The 20,000-nt window shown below is 40.6% G+C and overlaps 2 protein-coding genes and 1 long non-coding RNA gene across 3 annotated transcripts in view; all 3 read right to left on the bottom strand.

Annotated features, from left to right (window-relative positions):
• LOC117472049 (sodium/glucose cotransporter 4-like) overlaps nt 1-17,210 on the bottom strand; it is a 29,599-nt gene extending 12,389 nt beyond the window's left edge. The window contains exons 1-5 of the mRNA XM_034117202.1: nt 17,104-17,210; nt 10,373-10,444; nt 9,606-9,710; nt 144-308; nt 1-39 (exon numbers count right to left, since the gene is read on the bottom strand). The exon at nt 1-39 is cut by the window's left edge and continues 67 nt beyond it. Coding sequence (XP_033973093.1) covers nt 1-39; nt 144-308; nt 9,606-9,710; nt 10,373-10,444; nt 17,104-17,169 — 447 coding nt within the window. The 5' untranslated portion in view covers nt 17,170-17,210. The remainder of the gene's footprint in view (nt 40-143; nt 309-9,605; nt 9,711-10,372; nt 10,445-17,103) is intronic.
• Nucleotides 5,131-6,292, bottom strand: LOC117472050 (N-lysine methyltransferase KMT5A-A-like). The gene is made up of 3 exons (XM_034117203.1): nt 6,228-6,292; nt 5,856-6,048; nt 5,131-5,548 (listed from the first exon to the last, which is right to left on the bottom strand). The coding sequence occupies exons 1-3, from the start codon at nt 6,260-6,262 to the stop codon at nt 5,465-5,467; spliced, it is 312 nt and encodes a 103-aa protein (XP_033973094.1). The 5' UTR covers nt 6,263-6,292; the 3' UTR covers nt 5,131-5,464.
• LOC117472051 lies at nt 14,682-14,937 on the bottom strand. The gene is made up of 2 exons (XR_004554849.1): nt 14,900-14,937; nt 14,682-14,811 (listed from the first exon to the last, which is right to left on the bottom strand). It is a non-coding gene; the product is annotated as an uncharacterized LOC117472051 (long non-coding RNA).
• Nucleotides 17,211-20,000: the final 2,790 nt, after the last annotated feature.

Raw genomic sequence — 20,000 nt, 5'->3', positions numbered from 1 at the left:
CGACACCTGGATAAACAATGCTCCCGAAAATATGTCTGTCTGGGACACACAACAAATACAAATGTGTCTACTCTGTCGGTGATTGTACATTGTTTATGTGTGTGTGTGTGTGTGTGTGTGTGTGTGTGTGTGTGTGTTCTCACAGATATTTTGGTGAAGATGTACAGGATGAGTGACAGCACGGACATGTAGATGCGGATCCTCTGGCCTCCGAAGCGCTTGGCCAGGTATTCGGGCATCGTGATCACCCCGGCAGAGATGTAGACCGGAATAAAGATCCAGCCCAGAGCCACCAGCACCCAGGCTGCCTGCACCCACACACACACACACACACACACACACACACACACACACACACACACACACACACACACACACACACACACACACACACACACACACACACACACACACACACACACACACACACACACACAAACACACACACACGTGCGGGTTTTTGTGAACTAAAAGGACACTTTGACCCAAACACGTTTTTTCCATCATTAGGTGGACACCCCTTTCCACTAGCTTTACAAAGATGTTTTGAATATCAAAAAATCTATTTTGAGCCATACAACACAAATCCCACTTCAAATGTCCCATACACATAGCACAACTCAAAATACAACAACCTGACACCATGCTTCATTATGAGGACAGCAGATAATGAGCTGCATAAGCCCCGCCCATGACACAATGGTTATTTGTGAGGACAGTAGCTATACAACACACAAACATGTCACTGAAGTGTATTAAAGGGACTAACATGATTAAATGGAACATAACTTTACACAAACGTGTTGGATTGTGCATTACAAGAACAAACCTTTTATAAACGGACAAAATGTTTTGCACAACAGCATAGGAATACCTGATTTGTGATGTAATATTTTAATAGACAATATAGTGCACCATAGATATATAGCTTAAAAGTATGTTAATGTATTTTGGTTATTGCTTGCCTCCTGTTTGCAATCTGTTGTTTTCATGCAAATGTAGAACCACATTCTAATACTCTCCAGAGGGGTATACTACAAGCAGGTCTTCCGAGACGAATTAAATCCATTTGCAAGTAAATGCTTATATTTGCAGCACTGCTAATTGCAATTACATCATCGATATGAAAAGAACCGATAACCATTTTATAGCAAAGTGACCGAACTGGTTTATCACTAATACAAAATGCTATTTGCCCTACAAGACTGCTCATCTACTTGGAGCATTACCGTTTAAAAGCTGATACAAAAGGACATATTGCACCTTGCACAGTGAACAATGAGCCAAGTTTAATGGTTATTTTCACATAACATTTTCTCACATGAAAATTGAGCTAAGACTAAATCTTTATTATTTTAAACATATAACTCTCCTTCCAGCATTACCTTGGTACGACAGAGGATTAGGGCCACACAAAAAAGAAAAGATAGGAGAATAAAGTCTTAATTACGAGATTAAAGTAGCTATGTTAGGAGAATATAGATGAAATTATCCCGGGGGCTGAGGGGTCATTGCAGCAGATCTTCAAGGAAGTTATATTGACAGATTGGAACTGGAACGGATCAATAACTCATAAACAAAACTTTGCTAAAACACAAACTAACTACCGTAATAAGGTAAACAACTATCCACAATCCAATTTTCATCAAAACAACCTGACACCGGCCGCCCTCCAAGCTGGACACATAACACAGGTGTCTGTCTGCAGCCGGAGGAGAGAGGAGGGGTCATGGACCGTCTACAAAGTGCAACGCTGAAGAAAATACTGCAAATAAACTACTAAAACCACCTATTTTCGCAAACTTGCATGTGTAGTTTAAGCAACAGTATATTATTGTGTGATTTAAAATGTGATGTTTGTAGCTTTATAACAGAGCAGTTATTGAGTATAGTATCTTTATTCAGCGTTGCACTTTGTAGACGGTCCCTGACCCCTCCTCTCTCCCCTGGCTGCAGACAGACACCTGTGTGATGTGTCCAGCTCAGAGGGCGGCGGGTGTGAAGTTGTTTTGATAAAATTGGATTGTGGATAGTTGTTTACCTTATTACGGTAGTTAGTTTCTGTTTTAGCAACGTTTTGTTTATGAGTTAGTGATCCGTTCCAGTTCCAATCTGTCAATATAACTATCTGCTGCAACGACCCCTCAGCCCCCGGAATGATTTCATTTTTATTCTCCTAACATAACAGCTTTAAAACATCGCTCCTACATGTAACATAATAATGACAAGTTTCACTGTGAACTGTCCTCACTGCATGTTCGATTAAATCTCGATTAAAGTGCTTTTTTCTTCTGAGCCGTGCCTTGGTTCCTGACGAAGTCTCTAATATTTTGCAAAGAGCGACCAGCCAGAATAGGATGCTCTGCTGCTTTGCACTGTCTGCATTCTATCATCGTGGCCAATCTCCCCTTGGCAATGTGTGCATTAAAGTGTCTCAAAACTGCTGCCACCTCTTTTGGAGACCACTTCTGTTTTTGCATCCTCCTGGGATTCCTCTCCACAGCATTTTCAAGAGACTCTACAAACAGAAAAAGAGATCAGTCAATGGTAACCACGTTAACACGTATTTTATTTAAGATGTATTATGTTACTTACTAAAACTATAACTACAAATGGGTTTGGGATGAAGGAATCGAACTGTCTTTCCGGCTTTCCTTCTTCCAATTTCTGATATTGTGCTGGTTCTGAACAATAGCATGTAGGGATCAAATGCTAATGCTTGCTCTTTGCCATATTTAAACATCTGTAAGTCTAACTGTGCAGAGCTTGCAGGAATGATTCTTCTGTATGTAGGGTTACGTTTTCTTTTTTTACTTAAGCAGCTTAAAGTTAGTATTTGACATAATAATAGTACTAACAGGATCAAGTTTTCTGAGACTTGTATTTCGTCCTCACAATGTTTTTAAATGACTTCTTAACAGGAAAAAGACGCATCTAACAATATAGTTTCAGGAAACCATATTCTGATCATTTTTGGTCATGATAAACTCAAATCTTCCAGTTTAACAGGAAAAATTCAGTTCATGGCTTTAACGTTTAACGCTTCACGATAACCTGAACCAGGGTTTAACCTCCATGCTTGAGAAAGTGACTCATTGGTAGTAGCAGAGTATTTTGTGTACATTTACCAGGTGGCTCATGCATGTCCCCTCTCCTGCCAGGCTCCTTGTCATTCTCATCTGCATTTGTGTTCAATGATAGAAAAGAAGAAGAAAACATCCATCTTAACCAAGAGATTTGTGTAAATATTCAATCTTCATTTCAGCTATTATGTTATTACATGATTACAAAAACAGGGAGTCTACACCCGCACCTTGACAAAAAATAAAGGTGATACTTAAAGTTGTGCACCTACTGAGCAGCTCTTACTGTGGATTAGCTTATTTTAAGTAAATGTTCCAGCTCAGCTCTTGTTCTTACAATGTTGTGTCGTTTATTGTAAGGCGCTTTGGACCAAAATTAACAAAATGTATGTAGCCTTTGCTGAGAGTGATTTTAAGATATCAAAAACATTTGAAGGAGCACCGACATTTAGATGATAGCAGCTTGATAGAAGAACAGCGGCTCTTCATCCTCCGCAGAATGTAGAGGTTCAACATGGACTCCAGGATACTCTGCAATTTTTACAGGTGCACCATAGAGAGTATCCTGACTGGCTCTTGTTGTGAGTTATTACAATCAGGTAGAAAGACACTGATTATAGTATTTCATATCTAAAGAGTATGATCATTCAGTTTAACAGAAGAAAAACCGCATTGACACACAGTCCTCTTAGTGTCTAAAGCTGTCCAGTAGAGTGATACACAGGACCTGTGTATCTAACCTCAGCATTCACATCCAGTCTTCATGGTTTATAACTGGAAAGAAACATGTAACTAATACCAACATTGAGTTGTGGTTAACTCACCTGTTGAATGTCATCATAGTGGGACTCAGATGCCATGGCAGCATGTTCATACAGAGGGTGTTTCTCAATCGCGAGTACACTTGCTTGGTAGCACATGTCTGCCGAGCATCTTGCTTCAGAAGCGAGTCAAGAATACTTCCTGGCATTCGGAAAACGAAGTGTGGAACACGCTAGCAAGTGTGCAGGTGTGCGTCATATGAGAGGCCGCACCTTACATCTTCCTCCACAGATTTGGGGAAATTGGTCCATGCGCAAAGCATTGTGGGGATTTTAAGACCGCGGAGTCTACTCATGTGCAGCCTCGATATTTCTCCAAACGGAGTACGCCGGGCTCGGAAGATTTCCAAGTATGCTGGAGATTGGAACAGTACTTCGGCGGCACTCGATGACGTAGTATGCTTGAAATAGTGGCTCTGAAGCAGCTTTACTCGCGATTGAGAAACACCCAGAGTCTCTGCCTCAGTGGAAATCTTGTGGATGAAGAAGGACTAAGTTTAATCACTAAACATCCAGAGTAGTACACACATTTTTCACTGGCTCTTGTTGTGAGTTATTACAATCAGGTAGAAAGACACTGATTATAGTATTTCATATCTAAAGAGTATGATCATTCAGTTTAACAGAAGAAAAACAGCATTGACACACAGTCCTCTTAGTGTCTAAAGCTGTCCAGTAGAGTGATACACAGGACCTGTGTATCTAACCTCAGCATTCACATCCAGTCTTCATGGTTTGTAACTGGAAAGAAACATGTAACTAATACCAACATTGAGTTGTGGTTAACTCACCTGTTGAATGTCATCATAGTGGGACTCAGATGTCATGGCAGCATCTTCATACAGAGGCCGTTTCTCAATCGTGAGGATGCTTGCTTGGTAGCACAGCCGAGCCGAGCATCTTGCTTCAGAAGCGAGTCAAGAATACTTCCTGGCATTCGGAAAACAAAGAGTGGAACAGGCTAGCAAGTGTGCAGGTGTGCGTCATATAAGAGGCCCCACTTTACATCTTCCGCCACAGATTTGGGGAAATTGGTCCATGCGCAAAGCATTGTGGGGATTTTAAGGACGCGAAGTCTACCCATGTGCAGCCTCGAAATTTCCCCCAAACCAAGGACGCGGCCTCGGTAGAATTTCAAGTATGCAACAGTCCTTCGGCGGCACTCGATGATGTAGCATCCTTGAAATATTGGCTTGGAAGCCAATATCCTCGCGATTGAGAAACGGCCAGAGTCTCTGCCTCAGTGGAAATCTTGTGGATGAAGAAGGACTAAGTTTAATCACGAAACATCCAGAGTAGTACACAAATGCTTCACTTGCTCTTGTTGTGAGTTATTACAATCAGGTAGAAAGACACTGATTATAGTATTTCATATCTAAAGAGTATGATCATTCAGTTTAACAGAAGAAAAACAGCATTGACACACAGTCCTCTTAGTGTCTAAAGCTGTCCAGTAGAGTGATACACAGGACCTGTGTATCTAACCTCAGCATTCACATCCAGTCTTCATGGTTTATAACTGGAAAGAAACATGTAACTAATACCAACATTGAGCTGTGGTTAACTCACCTGTTGAATGTCATCATAGTGGGACTCAGATGCCATGGCAGCATCTTCATGCAGAGTCTCTGCCTCAGTGGAAATCTTGTGGATGAAGAAGGACCAAGTTTAATCACTAAACATCCAGAGTAGTACACAAATGCTTTACTTGCCTGTTGTTGTGAGTTAACACACAATATCCACCTCATAGTTCAATAACAGGTCATCAAGTCAATGGCCATCATTTAAAATCATCTTTTGTATTAATAGCATTTTGTATAGAACTGTTGAAATTTCAATTTTCCATGTGACTAACATATTGGACATGGCAGAGTTAAGTTTGTTGTGAACATAGTGTTAAATGATAGATTTACATAGCAGAGTGTTGATACAAGACACCATTCGTAAATACCTTGCATCTCCATGGCCAATCAGAATCACTGTAGTCATAAGCTATCTCTTCTCCGGGACTGATGTCTTTGAGTGCAAAAAGACAAAGATGGGGCTTTCCATCCACTTTGTTCAATTTCATTTTGCAGTTCGGGTTCACATGGTCATCGTTGACAAGTCTCCCTAGGGAGTTGTCCTCTTTGGCAGCATCAACACTGATTGGGCAAGGACACAATTCTGATTACAAACTAACAGTATTACAACCACAGCAAACTAGCATTAGATAAAATACATATAGAAATGTACACTGTATGCCCAACTTAACATCAAGATAGCAGCGTTTGTATGTCTGGGTAACTACACATTTAGAAATAACATTACAATATTTACTTACCATAACTCTTGTCCATTTATACGAAAGTCAAACATGAAAACCTTAAATGCATTATGGTATACTTGTTGCCGGTGTTCACGTTCAGATTTAGTTATGACTTCCCCTCTATATTCAATTAGGAAGTCTCCGTTTTGAAAGGGTCGGCAGCTGAACACTCCTCGACCTAACAAAGATCAGAGGATGGGTCAGGAGAAGTGATGAGGTTAAACAACAATACACATTTGTCATGCTAATGACAAGAATAGTAAGCAAATACTTTTGTCACTCACCTTTGAAGGAATTTATGAACTTCACATCAAATCCATCCTTGTCTTTGCACAAGGATGTAAAATGTGCAGCCTCTTCTCTAGGTTTAATCTTTGCTCTCCGGGGTCTTGCTGATGCCATATCCAGCAAAGGGTTCATTTTCACTGTTGGTGAGAAAACAGACCCTTTGATTATCTACGCAAGCCATGCCACTGAAACAGCTCAATATGTGTAACAATGGCTGCTAAGTCAGTGCATTTGGCATCTATAAACAAAATAAACTGTTCAGCTTCATGTTTTCACTGGATGCTTCCCTCACAATCTCAACCACAGTGTTAACGCTGTTATGTATAGGTTATTGTATGGGTTTAAATGTACTTTACACTCAGATGCAGAAACAGATGACTAACTAACAGGCTGCTTCCAGCAGCTAACAGCTTGAAAAGTGCAGACAAATGTAAGACATGGAAAGCTGTGATTATAAGACGGCAATAACATAGGTAACAGTCAGCAATCACGCTAAATATCTGAGATATTTCATCAACTTAATCAGAGCATAGTTCACTGTTTACGCAGCAACGGGCTAACAGCTATGTCTGTGAAGCATGCTACTTTTACAATGTTTTACTCACATGGAATTGGAACTTACCAGGATGAATTACTCTCATCAATATTATCTACAAATGCTTGCTCAATAAATGTATGGAAAAAACTGCCTTAAATAACATTATTTTGAATAAAAAACTCAAATGTAGGCCTACTGACTAGATGAATGCTGACACGTGTCCCCAATTAAGCTAGCATTATCCGTAGCTGCTAACGTTTTAGCCTAAAACGTGTCTCTAATTCCAGTGTTTCCCCTACCATTGTCTTGGAGGGGCGCTGCGCCCCGCCTGAAATTCAAGGTGTTTAAAAAAAAAATTGCAACTAATCTATAGCCTATCTACTGTCACTTTTCACATTGAACATGTGCTCTTTTATTAAATAAACTACATGCTTTCATTTTAAGTTGTGAGTTTAGTGTTTTTGACCCTAAGAAACAATGATGCATTAATCAATAACAATAATCCACAGCTCCTCTCTCTGCTCCAGAGGATTTAAAAAAAATATATCCTAATGCCACCCCCCCCCCCCCCCCCCCAAAGCAGTAAACCTAGGGGAAACACTGAATTCCATACAGTTTCAACAAGCTTCCAATATAAAAACAGTGAGAAGCCTCGAAACAAGAAAACATAACATATTAGCTGTGTCATTTAAGTTTTTACACCAGTCCTACCTTGAACTTCTCCTCACGTCTGGCGAATGAAATGTGAATATGCCCTGACTGTCACCGCAGTCCGGGGAGTCCCTCCCCCTTGTGAATTTCCACGGACTGCTGATTCCCAAACGTCAAGATATTATTAAGGGCAAATGTATACATTCACGATTGGATGCATGTAAACAAAGATAAAGTTACCTTATTAAAAGTAAATTATAATTTATTGTAACATTTAGCTGAGCTCCATGTAATCCGGATACTCTGCCTATTTTTCGGACATATGATGATGCCTGCTCGGCCCGGGCCCGGACACAGAAATAATTTGCGTGGTTACCCGCTGGGGTATTGCAAACTAAAAAGTTGCCTGGCTGGTGCATGGGCTGGAGCTGCGAACCAAAACGTGAGAGGGTTACGTTGCAGGCTGTGGAAAGATTAACCTGAACTATATAGCGAGTACGGAGAAAACAATACAGTTGCTACATAAGCAGTAGAGCTGAGAACGCAGTGATTAAAACACAACCCCACATATTAATGTACATAGCCTATGTAGTAATGTTACGTAACATTAACCAGTACCCGTACATTTTCCACCACATTTTAGCTGACTATCCGTTACTATCATTGACCGTCATAACAGCGGCACAAGCCATTCTTCTGTTGTTGTTTTATACAATAATGACATAATATAGTATTAAACAAAAGCCTGATAATTAAATGTCTAAACTGCAATGAAATGTAGGTAGTATTAGACATAATAATAATAATAATAATAATAATAATAATAATAATAATAATAATAATAATAATAATAATAATAATAATAATAATAATAATTATTATGTTATTATTATTATTATTATTATTATTATTATTATTATTATTATTATTATTATTATTATTATTATTATTATTATTATTATTATTATTATTATTATTATTATTATTATCATTATTATTATTATTACACACACAGCATTTTTCACAGAAACATGAATTGTCAGGACCATCCGGCAGTCAGCCAATCAGAGCTCCTTCTGTGTGAATATTCATGAGCGGGTGCAATACCCAAAACCAGCTGTATGAGCGCTGTTCTGACACACAGAAAATACACAATTTCTGGGTTTTGTGGATAAAAAGGTCTTTTTTTTTTTTTGGGGTATTTAAGCTTTCTACACCTATAGAAACACTTCTACGCTTTTAGAATTTGTATTTATTAGCAGGACACCGACCCTGTCCTGTTAATACAAAATGTCTGGCTAATGTCGGTGTGTATTCATACCAAAAGTCCTCTTAATTAACAAAGGTGCACACACACACACACACACACACACACACACACACACACACACACACACACACACACACACACACACACACAGACAGACAGACAGACAGACAGACACACACACACACACACACACACACACACACACACACACACACACACACACACACAGACAGACAGACAGACAGACAGACAGACAGACAGACACACACACACACACACACACACACACAGACAGACACACACACTGAATGAAAGCACAGAAACACTCTAGGATGAGGACTAAAGACATATTGGGAAGTGGTGGTCTAATGGATAGTGAGGTGGGCTGAAGATCGGAAGGTTGTGAGTTCAAATCCCACCTGGAACATCATCACTAGTGTGCCCTTGAGTAAGGCACTTAGCCCTTAGTTACTCCAGGGAGAATGTCCCTGTAATTGGTAATTGTAAGTCGCTTTGGATAAAAGCGTCAGCTAAATGTAATGTTACTGTAGTCCTGAACTCTGAAGAGCTGCCCCACTCCACCAGCAGACTGATGGGATCCATGGTGATGGATATCCCTCCCCAGGTCAAACCCTGTGTTCCTTACGTTCCACTCGAACCCCCCCACCGCGATGCCCCCGGCGGCTCCTGTTCCTGCCAGGCCGATGAAGAGGCCGCTGCCCACGTTGCTGGACATCAGAGAGGCTCCGATCTGCAGACAGCAGGACAACAACATCAGCGACTGTACTCAGAGAGGTGATTCATCACGTGGATCCATCTGACACAATGGCATGGCTGCTTCTTAACCCTTTAAACATATCCCATAATATGCTAGGGTCCCTGAGCCTGTAGATGAGTCAGGAATAGTGATTGTAGCAGTCATGACCTATAGTCTGAAAACCAATCAGAAGAAATTACAGGGCTCATGGTCTCATAACTCATGGTCATTCTCAAACTGCATCTGAATACTTTAATTACTTTAAATACATGAAATACATGCACTGTTATTCCCTGTGTCAGCAATGACCTTCCATGATTGGCTACTGGGTAACACATCTTAAGTATTCAGTACAAAGCTGAACCACAGAGAGGTAAACAAACATACAAGCAGATGTTGACAGGTTATGTTATAGGAGGCGTGTGGTGCAGTGGGTTGTGTGTTGGTTTTTGGATCAGGTGGTCACAGGTTCAAACCCCACTGCCATCAGCATGTCATTGTGTCCCTGGGCAAGACACTTCACCTCAAATTATTCCTGTGGGTATTGGACACAGTATTGAGTATGTAAGTCGCTTTGGATAAAAGCGTCTAACAAGTGACATGTAATGTAATGTAATGTTATGTAGAGTGAACAGCACATGAAGAGGACTACTCACAGGCCACCAGGTCATGGAGCGGCCGGCCAGGAAGTAGCCCCTAACCGTGCTGCGATTAGCCCGGGCCGAAGACTGAGAGGAGGACAGGGAAGAGTTGGGTTAGGACTCATCGAAATACAAGAATGCACACATTTACAGCAGATGAGAAGTACGATGTATGCTGTATGTTTTACGATGAAACAGAACCAAACCTACTCAGAGGGACTCACACATTACTCAGAGCTCAGAGGGACTCACACATTACTCAGAGCTCAGAGGGACTCACACATTACTCAGAGCTCAGATTGACTCACACATTAGTCAGAGGGACTCACATATTACTCAGAGCTCAGATTGACTCACACATTACTCAGAGCTCAGATTGACTCACACATTAGTCAGAGGGACTCACACATTACTCAGAGCTCAGAAGGACTCACACATTACTCAGATTGACTCACACATTAGTCAGAGGGACTCACACATTACTCAGAGCTCAGAGGGACTCACACATTACTCAGAGGGACTCACACATTACTCAGAGCTCAGAGGGACTCACACATTACTCAGAGCTCAGAGGGACTGACACATTATTCAGAGGGACTCACACATTAATCAGACTGACTCACATATTACTCAGAGCTCAGAGGGACTCACACATTACTCAGAGGGACTCACACATTACTCAGAGCTCAGAGGGACTCACACATTACTCAGAAGGACTCACACATTAATCAGAGGGCCTCACACATTACTCAGAGGGACTCACACATTACTCAGAGTTCAGAAGGACTCACACATTACTCAGAAGGACTCACACATTACTCAGAGGGACTCACACATTACTCAGAGGGACTCACACATTACTCAGAGGGACTCACACATTACTCAGAGTTCAGAAGGACTCACACATTACTCAGAAGGACTCACACATTACTCAGAGGGACTCACACATTACTCAGAGGCAGTGGCGAGCCGTGACTTTTATACATAGGCCCTCTGACCCCCCCCCCTTCCCTCGAAAAACCACCACTTTATAGAGAGGCGAAGTCCCTCCCCTTCCGGTGGACCTCCATGGGACCTTATTTCGGAAAAATTATGTATTGAAGTCAATGGAGAGAGAAAGATTATCTTTCGATCCCGTTTGAATTGTGCCACGAATTACACATATGATGTTTGTCAATTTAAAAGATAATTTTGCAAGTAAAAAAAAAGAAATGTGTCGTAAAACTGTGAAGTAACACATTTTTTTGTGTGAAACGCTCAATCAACTACATCTCACGTCACCAAGATGGCCGTCACTACTGTCTTGTCAAAAAAGTGATTGACTACCCTCAATATCACCACAATGAAACACGTCCAGAAGAATGTCATGCAAAGCTGCCTGCCTGCCTTCCTTTGATTCTCTCTGAACTGCCTGGTCTTTTTAACCTGTTAACCTGTTAAGCACCAAGCCTGTTTTTCATGTTTCAGGCTCGAAAAAGACATGCCCAAAACAAATGACTACAACCTAACTTCTAAAAGGGTTATATGAATAATTTCTTTTATCAAAGCAAGGTTACATCTGTGAGTTGGATGTAGAAGTGTCAGAATCAATATAAATGTTTTTTATTTTAAAGAAAATTCAGATTTTACATCGTAAAAAACTGTAAATTATAGTGTCCGTCCAAAAATTATTTTTTACAGATAGTGAAGACTACCCTTGGATGATGGGTTAGTAGACTAAAAGCTTTAGGAATCCAAAGTACAACATATAATAAGTACCCTGTATCAAGATTGATGCAAAACAAGTGACATTTGACCTTTTTAGAGAGGTTTAGCCAAAACCACCCCACCTCTGAGGTGATTTGGGTGAAAATGTTTTTTTTTTCATATCTCTGGCCCCCCTTGCTCGATTTTGATGGTTGACACCTCTTTCTGACCGTTAAAGCCAATAGAATCGAAGGGGGAGGCCCCCACATACACACTCATTGTAAAGAGAAAAGGTGGGGGCTGCGCGCATGTAAATCTAGGTTAGAGTGGAGCTATCTCTAGCTCTGGCATTTGGAAACGAAAAAGCAGTTTTATTGCTTATGGATTATCAGAAATCATTTCAAAGAGGGCACAGATACATTGGATTAACCTATGGATTAACTGCAGCATCGTTTGTTTATCGTTTTAATGCCATTGAAGACCAGTTTTGACCAAAGTAAGCCATGTTAGCGTTTCTAGCTACTTAGCTCCACATGTTATGATGTACGCTTTCGTTTATAGCGTCGCAAATGTTTATCACTGAGTGTTGAGGTGGGCACCAAACGATTCAGTGTCTCCAGGAGACCAAAAACGAGTGGTTGGCTGTGCATCTAGGATAAGTAATAAGGGAGTTATTGTGAGTTTAGGTGCCGTTTTAGGTTACATTTTTTCGCTCGTGGGTAATTCAGAGGCTGAGTGCTAGCATTGTGGGGTTTTTTTGGAAAAAAAATTAAAAAGATCAGTTAGCTGAGTTTCTTCCCGTTACATGGATATAAAACATTCATAGTTTTATTAAATATTAAGATTCCTTAGACGTTGTTTCCTGCAAATGACGCGTTTATCCGCCCGGTACCGGGGGGGCCGTGCGTAACAGGTTAATGTTTAATGTCAACCATTTGTGCAGATAGCATGAAGTAGAAAAGATCGCCGATGCTAATGTAGCGTTAGCGTTAGCATTTCTCCCCCGGGCTTAAATGGTGTATTATAGAATGATCACACCGGTGTGACAGTACTCTTCAAAGGGTTCACGAAATATGACTACTACTCTTACTGTTTAACACTTTGGTTAACTTAATGTTACTTCATGTTAAGGCAAATACAAATGACAAGGCTAAGGCTGTAATGCTAACTAACGTGCTTGCTACTAGCTAGGTAGCTAACTTGATCCAGCCACTCCTGGCATGGTGTTATATGTGTGCCTCTATCCTGAGCACGCAATGAAACATGTTGAGCATAGAAAATGCTATTGAGCACGCACTTGAACATTTTTGAGCACAGAGAAATATATTTTCTCTCATAAAACTCCTGCTCCATGCGCAAGCAGACCGCTGCACGCGCTCTCTCTCCCTCGCTCGACCTCTCCACCCTGTGCGCGCTCAGCTTTGCCTGCCTGCTCGCTCAAGTTGTCACAGCGTTACAAATGTGCCACAAAACCAACCAATCGGAGAACTCGAGAAGGTCAATTCTGATTGGCTGGTCCAGTAGAGAGAAGAGTTGCGACAGCGGAAGTCCAAAATGCTTGATCGTCACGTGGTTCAGAGAGACTCAGAAAGTTCCCGGAAGTTCGTGGCGGGCCATTTGAATCACGATTTGAATGCATTAATAACAGGATAGAAATGCAATTTTTGGTAATTAGTGGTCAATAAAGGTTTTGATTTGCAATATTTATACAACATACCGATATGTGTATTTAGTTACATCAATATGTTTTGTTTTTTTTAAAGTAAAATGTGCTAATATTTGAGGATTAAGATAAAATAAGAAGTACTTTATTGATACCAATTGGGGAAATGTTTACGCTGCAGCAGCAAAAGACAAGGCATTGTACATTAGACAGTTAAAAGACTAGAATTAAACAATCGAAAATGTAAACATGTTAAATAGAAATAAAATAGCATTACAAAAAGTAAAAAATATACATAGATAGTGTGAACAGCTATCTTACCTGTTAACACATGTTAGGCTAACGTTGCCTTGGTTACAGAGCCTGTTGCTGTTGTTATTGCTTTGAATTCTTTAAAACAAATATTATCTTCTTAAACTTGTATGGTAGTCAGGAGCATCACTTCCTAATGTTTATTGATATATTTAGAGGTAGGGGATGGCAAGGAATGCTTCAAAATTCAGATTAGAATAATTTCTAAGTAATCTAAATGACTAATGTACTCTTTATGACTTTCAGAAAGGACAGGAGACAGACAGGTGCCTATCAATGATTGTCAACTGACAGCACAATGAGTCAAAGGACTAGCAGCAGCATGAAGATGATGTTAAATGTGTTGTTTTAGGGACATCCATTGTAAATAAATGGAATTCTATAAACATTGAATAGCATGTCATGCAGTTTGTCAGTGCCTTTTCCTCTGTGTTGTCCTGGCATATACAGTAGTCTCCCCCATGGTTTGCTGTGCTGCCTGGGGGATGCTCCAATCGCTCAGAGAAAGGAGTATGAATGTACGGTTTCCCCACTGACACAGAGAGGAGGAAAGAATGGCTGGCTCAAGTCAGCAGGAGCAATTTAACTATCACAAAAGACAACAACAGCAACAACATATGTGAGGCAATCATATTTTTCACAAAACGAAGACCACACCATTGGGAAGCTTAATGTCTGGTTTAATAAAAATAAGGAACAGGGAGAGGCTTGCAAAACTCTGGGAGTTGAGACTCAGGGTGAGGGTCTCATTGCAGGTCTTCAGGCTCCATTGAATCCCCCTGGGGTTCTTGTGCTGAAAGAGGGAGGCAAAGACAGGAGAAAGGGTTAGATACATCTAGCAACCTATAGGATGGGAAATTGCTGACCTATTTTAAACTTACCTTGTGTTTTCACTCTCACTTAAGTCCCTCTCCCTTTGCCATCAATCCAAAATCAGCTGAGCTGCAACATAATACAGACAGGTAATAATCAACAGAATCACAAGGACATAATATGGCTCTGCTAAAAACACTCACCCATAAGTTACGTTTTTGTTTACTGTTTGGAAGTCTCAAATATGCACTCTAAATCCATATCAATAGCCGTGTATCACAAAAATAGCTATCTTCCTTATTATTGTGTAACGTTAACTATATTATACTAGCTTGAACTCCAAAATGGATATCCTCATTTCACCACCTCCACCCACTACAATCACACGCACCAATATTATATTTAACTAATATTTAACTCCCTCCACCCCTGATAAAAGCACGTTTCGAAGCCCCTTTTCTCTAATTCCACAACGTTGGATGAAGTAACATTAGGAGAACGGATTAATAGGCTGTTCATGGTTAACGTGCTGCTAACTTTATCGGGTATCCTAGCCTAATCTGTTTAGTTGTCCGGTTGAAAATTAACGCAAGCTCTATGCCCATTGTAGAACAGGAAACAGAAGTTGGTCCAGGTTCTGGTCAACCCAAAATTGTGATAGAGAGAGAAACATGTTTTGTCATTCTGCCACCTCTAATGCTTAAAGCAAGTAATCAATACCTCAGAAGGGTTCATGTACATGTAGGCTACGGTTTGTTAGCTGTTTGCTTAAACTACCCATATAGCTATGTTACTGGCTAGCAAACTCACCCTTATCTGAAACGATCGGATAAAAGGTTTCGTCAAAGGCATTGCAAACAATAACGTGATATCAGAAAACTAGAAATGTATAACTCACCTGACACTGTGGCGTACTATTCTCTTCATTCGAGTCTGTCATGTCCTGTAAATGTCAACGATGGATTGTGTAATAAGAACGTCAACAGCCCGAAAATCCCTCTCTTCTTGTATCTCAGATAGAAGATATGATTAGAGACGACCAGCCAATCAGAATTGACCTTCTCAAGTTCACCAATTGGTTGGTTTTGTGGCACATTTGTAACGCTGTGACAACTTGAGCGAGCAGGCAGGCAAAGCTGAGCGCGCACAGGGTGGAGAGGTCGAGCGAGGGAGAGAGAGCGCGTGCAGCGGTCTGCTTGCGCACGGAGCAGGAGTTTTATGAGAGAAAATATATTTCTCTGTGCTCAAAAATGTTCAAGTGCGCGCTCAATAGCATTTTCTATGCTCAACATGTTTCATTGCGTGCTCAGGATAGAGGCACAAATATAACGCCATCCTTTCATCAGACGGGAAGCGAAAGAACGAGCAAGACCCATTGCTGGTATGATAACAACCTGGTACTAAGCACACAGGCATCTTGTTAAAGTTATCTTATCTTAGCCAGCGCCATATAGATAGATTATATCTATATGGCGCTGATCTTAGCTATCTCTTAGTGGAGGAAAACAATTGTGACATCACTTACGCGACTCTGGGATTTGTAGTCTTTCGAGTTGCGTATTTTTCATAGTCTTATATTTCAACAGTTTTACGACAAACTGTAACTTTTTTGACATGGAAATGATTTTTTAAGATTGACAAACATCATATGTGTAATTCATGGCACAATTCAAATGGGATCGAAAGATAAGTTTTCTCTCTTCATTGACTTCAATACATTTTTCCGAAATAAGGTCCCATGGAGCGGAAGTAGATGGGCGTGACTTCGCCACTCTATACACATGCATAAACTTCACAGCGGGCGGAACTTGTCATAAAGTCCGCGAACATAAAGCCCACCCATTTAGAGGGAAGGTATGATTGGTCAATTTTACTGTCATTTGACATTACTCTCTCATTGAGTTACTATAGCTGGCCCTCTGTGAATGTACAGAGGGACCAACAAGCTCTCCCGTCTTCACAGTAACTCGCAGAGACGGCATTTAACCCTTCACATTCCAACAGAAACTGAACAGGCAGATTCGATCGATTTATTTCTTTGGAAATGTTATTTTAAATACAATTAAATCAAGTTATTTTGGTAAAACTAATGAAAAATGTAACAAAAAATATATATAAAAAAATAATGTTTTGAAATATTATTTTTTAGAATATCTTAGGCCGTCACAGAGGGCCTAGAGGGCCCTGATGGCTCGCCACTGCTCAGAGGGACTCACACATTACTCAGAGGGACTCACACATTACTCAGAGTTCAGAAACAGAAGAGTTTTACCCAGATCCCAACGAGCATGACGAAGACAAAGTAGAGGACGAGGACAGCGATGTCAGCCGCCTCCATGCTGAGCCTTGAGGGGGGGGGGGCAGTGCTGCCTGCAGGGACACACAACCACACAATGACACACACATATACACACATACAGATGACACACAACACACACACACACATACACACACACAGAGGACACACAACCACACCTTGACACACACACATACACACAACCACAGAGGACACACAACACATATACACACACACACATATACACAAAGGACACACAACCACACCATGACACACACACATACACACACAGAGGCAGTGGCGTAACTATCCACGGTGCAGCCGGTGCAACGTAAAATATATATATATATTTTTTTAAATATATTTTTTTAATTTGTTGGGACCCCAATGGCATTGACCGGTTCACGCAGTCTTCAAAGTAACCAAGCAACCTAAATGAATTTGTAATTTGTCTGTCCAATGACCTTGCTCCCTTTCATGTCATGTGATACCTTGCGTGACGAGCGAACCGTTTAATCAACCTGCAACTCCATTTGACAGGATAACAACTGGTGACTTCTAGAATTGTGTGAGTAACATTCTGTTTTTAGACTTCTCTGTTTCATAAATGCTCTGTAGTTGATCTGATTGAAATTGTGATTTTAATCTCAAAACCGCTACGTATTTTCAGGCAGAAAACACACACACACACACACAACCACACCATGACACACACAACCACACCATGACACACATACACACAACCATACCATGACACACACACATAAACACAACCACAGAGGCCACACAACACATACACACACACAGAGGACACACAACACATACACACACACAGAGGACACACAACACATACACACACACAGAGGACACACAACCACAGAGGACACACAACACAAACACACACAGAGGACACACAACACATACAAACACACACAGAGGACACACAACACACACACACACAGAGGACACACAACACATACACACACAGAGGACACACAACCACAGAGGACACACAACACAAACACACACAGAGGACACACAACACATACAAACACACACAGAGGACACACAACACATACACACACAGAGGACACACAACCACAGAGGACACACAACACAAACACACACAGAGGACACACAACACATACAAACACACACAGAGGACACACAACACATACACCACACACAGAGGACACACAACACATAGTGAATTTATTGTTTTGAAAAGCTCAACATTATCTGTATTTGTTTTGGTGACAATCATATCGTTTTATGGTTTATCTGTAGGGGAGAAGGGGGTAAATTGAGCCAGTGGGTAAGTTGAACCACCCCCTGTAACCAGGCAACGCCTTATAGTTGTAATCACGTGACCAGAAATTATGCAAGCTCCTCCCATTTCTCATTGCCTATGAAAGAGAGATGCTCATTGTGGTCTGGTAAGTAAAGTCTTTTACAAAAAAACGTTTTTTTTGCTTGTCAAAGTAAATTTTCTAGATGTCAGCTATATCGGCTGTCATGTCAAAAAAAATGTATCCAGGTTTAAACAAATATACATCAACATGTGTTGGCAGCGTATTAAACCATGTGAGTCATTAAGCTAAAGATGACTCTGAATTTTAATGCTAGGCTATTTTTTCTAAAATGGTGGCTATGGGGTAAAGTGAACCGTGGGCCTTGGGGTAAAGTGAACCGTGGGCCTTGGGGTAAAGTGAACCGTGGGCCTTGGGGTAAAGTGAACCGTGGGCCTTGGGGTAAGTTGAGCCAGTTTTTCAATGGAGAAATGAATGAAAGTAGGCCAAGTTGATAATAAGAGCTCATTGTAGGCTACATTTAAAGTTGAATTTACGCTGTGTTTGATTGGTAAGATGTATGAAATTGTATCACCATTTGTATGATTACTTTTCCTTTTAACATGTTAAAAAAAATCAATCAATTCAATTGAAAGATTTTATACTTTTTGAAATATTCAGCTTTTTAAACTCTTTTTTTTAACATTGAAGTCAATGGGAGATGCCTTCAAATCCTCTTTTCCTACACTTTGCGCCAAATGCTACTCCTTCCACATAATTTCAGCTAGACACTTCATTCCAACTTTCAAATGATCACAACACCTTCAGCTATTCAAAATTGACTTTTATTTTTGATATCTTTTACACTTTTTGAGATAATTAACTTTGTTTGGAGCTTGGTAAAGAGGCTTTCTTCAGATTTTAACATTAGTGTGGATGGAGCAGCTCGTTAAGTCTAGAGTGCTTTGATCTCAAAACAGAGTGCAGCAGTGCTCCCCCAAAAATGTTTTAAACTTGCCATAATTCCCAAACCCTACACTCCTCAGACATATTTTTTCATGAAAAACGTAGGAAAACCTCTCCTAGGTTGGAAAATTAAAAAAAAGTAAGAAGAAATATTAATCAAAATGCCTCTTGAAGAGACAAAAAGTCCACCTAGCTCCCAATTGATTCCCATGTTAAATCTTTCCGGAACTTTCTTCAGAACAGAGAGAAGTACACTTTAGACAAACTGCTCCCATCTCCACATTTTACACACAAAACCAAAAAAAAACAACATATATCAGTTCATTGGGGTTCCCTGATGCTCACGGTCTGGTATTTTTTTTATAGGAGCCATAGTTTTTTAACAGGTGGCAAAATTGTCAGATACAAACCTCAATGCAGTCTTAATGGAACTCAGTGCTGCAGTCGTCACCATGGTAACCTTTCATCTCTGGGTTTTCACACACAGGTGTTTGTAAACATTCACCACTACCACTACGACTACCACTACCTCTACCTCTCTTTCTCTCTCTCTCTCTCTCTCTCTCTCTCTCTCTCTCTCTCTCTCTCTCTCTCTCTCTCTCTCTCTCTCTCTCTCTC

This window comes from Trematomus bernacchii, unplaced genomic scaffold, assembly GCF_902827165.1.
Source record: "Trematomus bernacchii unplaced genomic scaffold, fTreBer1.1, whole genome shotgun sequence".
In the NCBI taxonomy this organism is placed as follows: domain Eukaryota; kingdom Metazoa; phylum Chordata; class Actinopteri; order Perciformes; family Nototheniidae; genus Trematomus; species Trematomus bernacchii.
This window is presented reverse-complemented; position numbering and strand designations above follow the sequence as displayed.

Excerpts from the sequence above, each read along its gene's own strand:
- LOC117472050 (XM_034117203.1), bottom strand. The coding sequence starts at position 6,262 with ATGTTTGACTTTCGTATAAATGGACAAGAGTTATG. Across the intron at positions 6,049-6,227 it reads ATAAATGGACAAGAGTTATG|TGTTGATGCTGCCAAAGAGG; the intron begins GTAAGTAAATAT and ends TTGCCCAATCAG. Across the intron at positions 5,549-5,855 it reads ATTGGCCATGGAGATGCAAG|ATTTCCACTGAGGCAGAGAC; the intron begins GTATTTACGAAT and ends TTCATCCACAAG.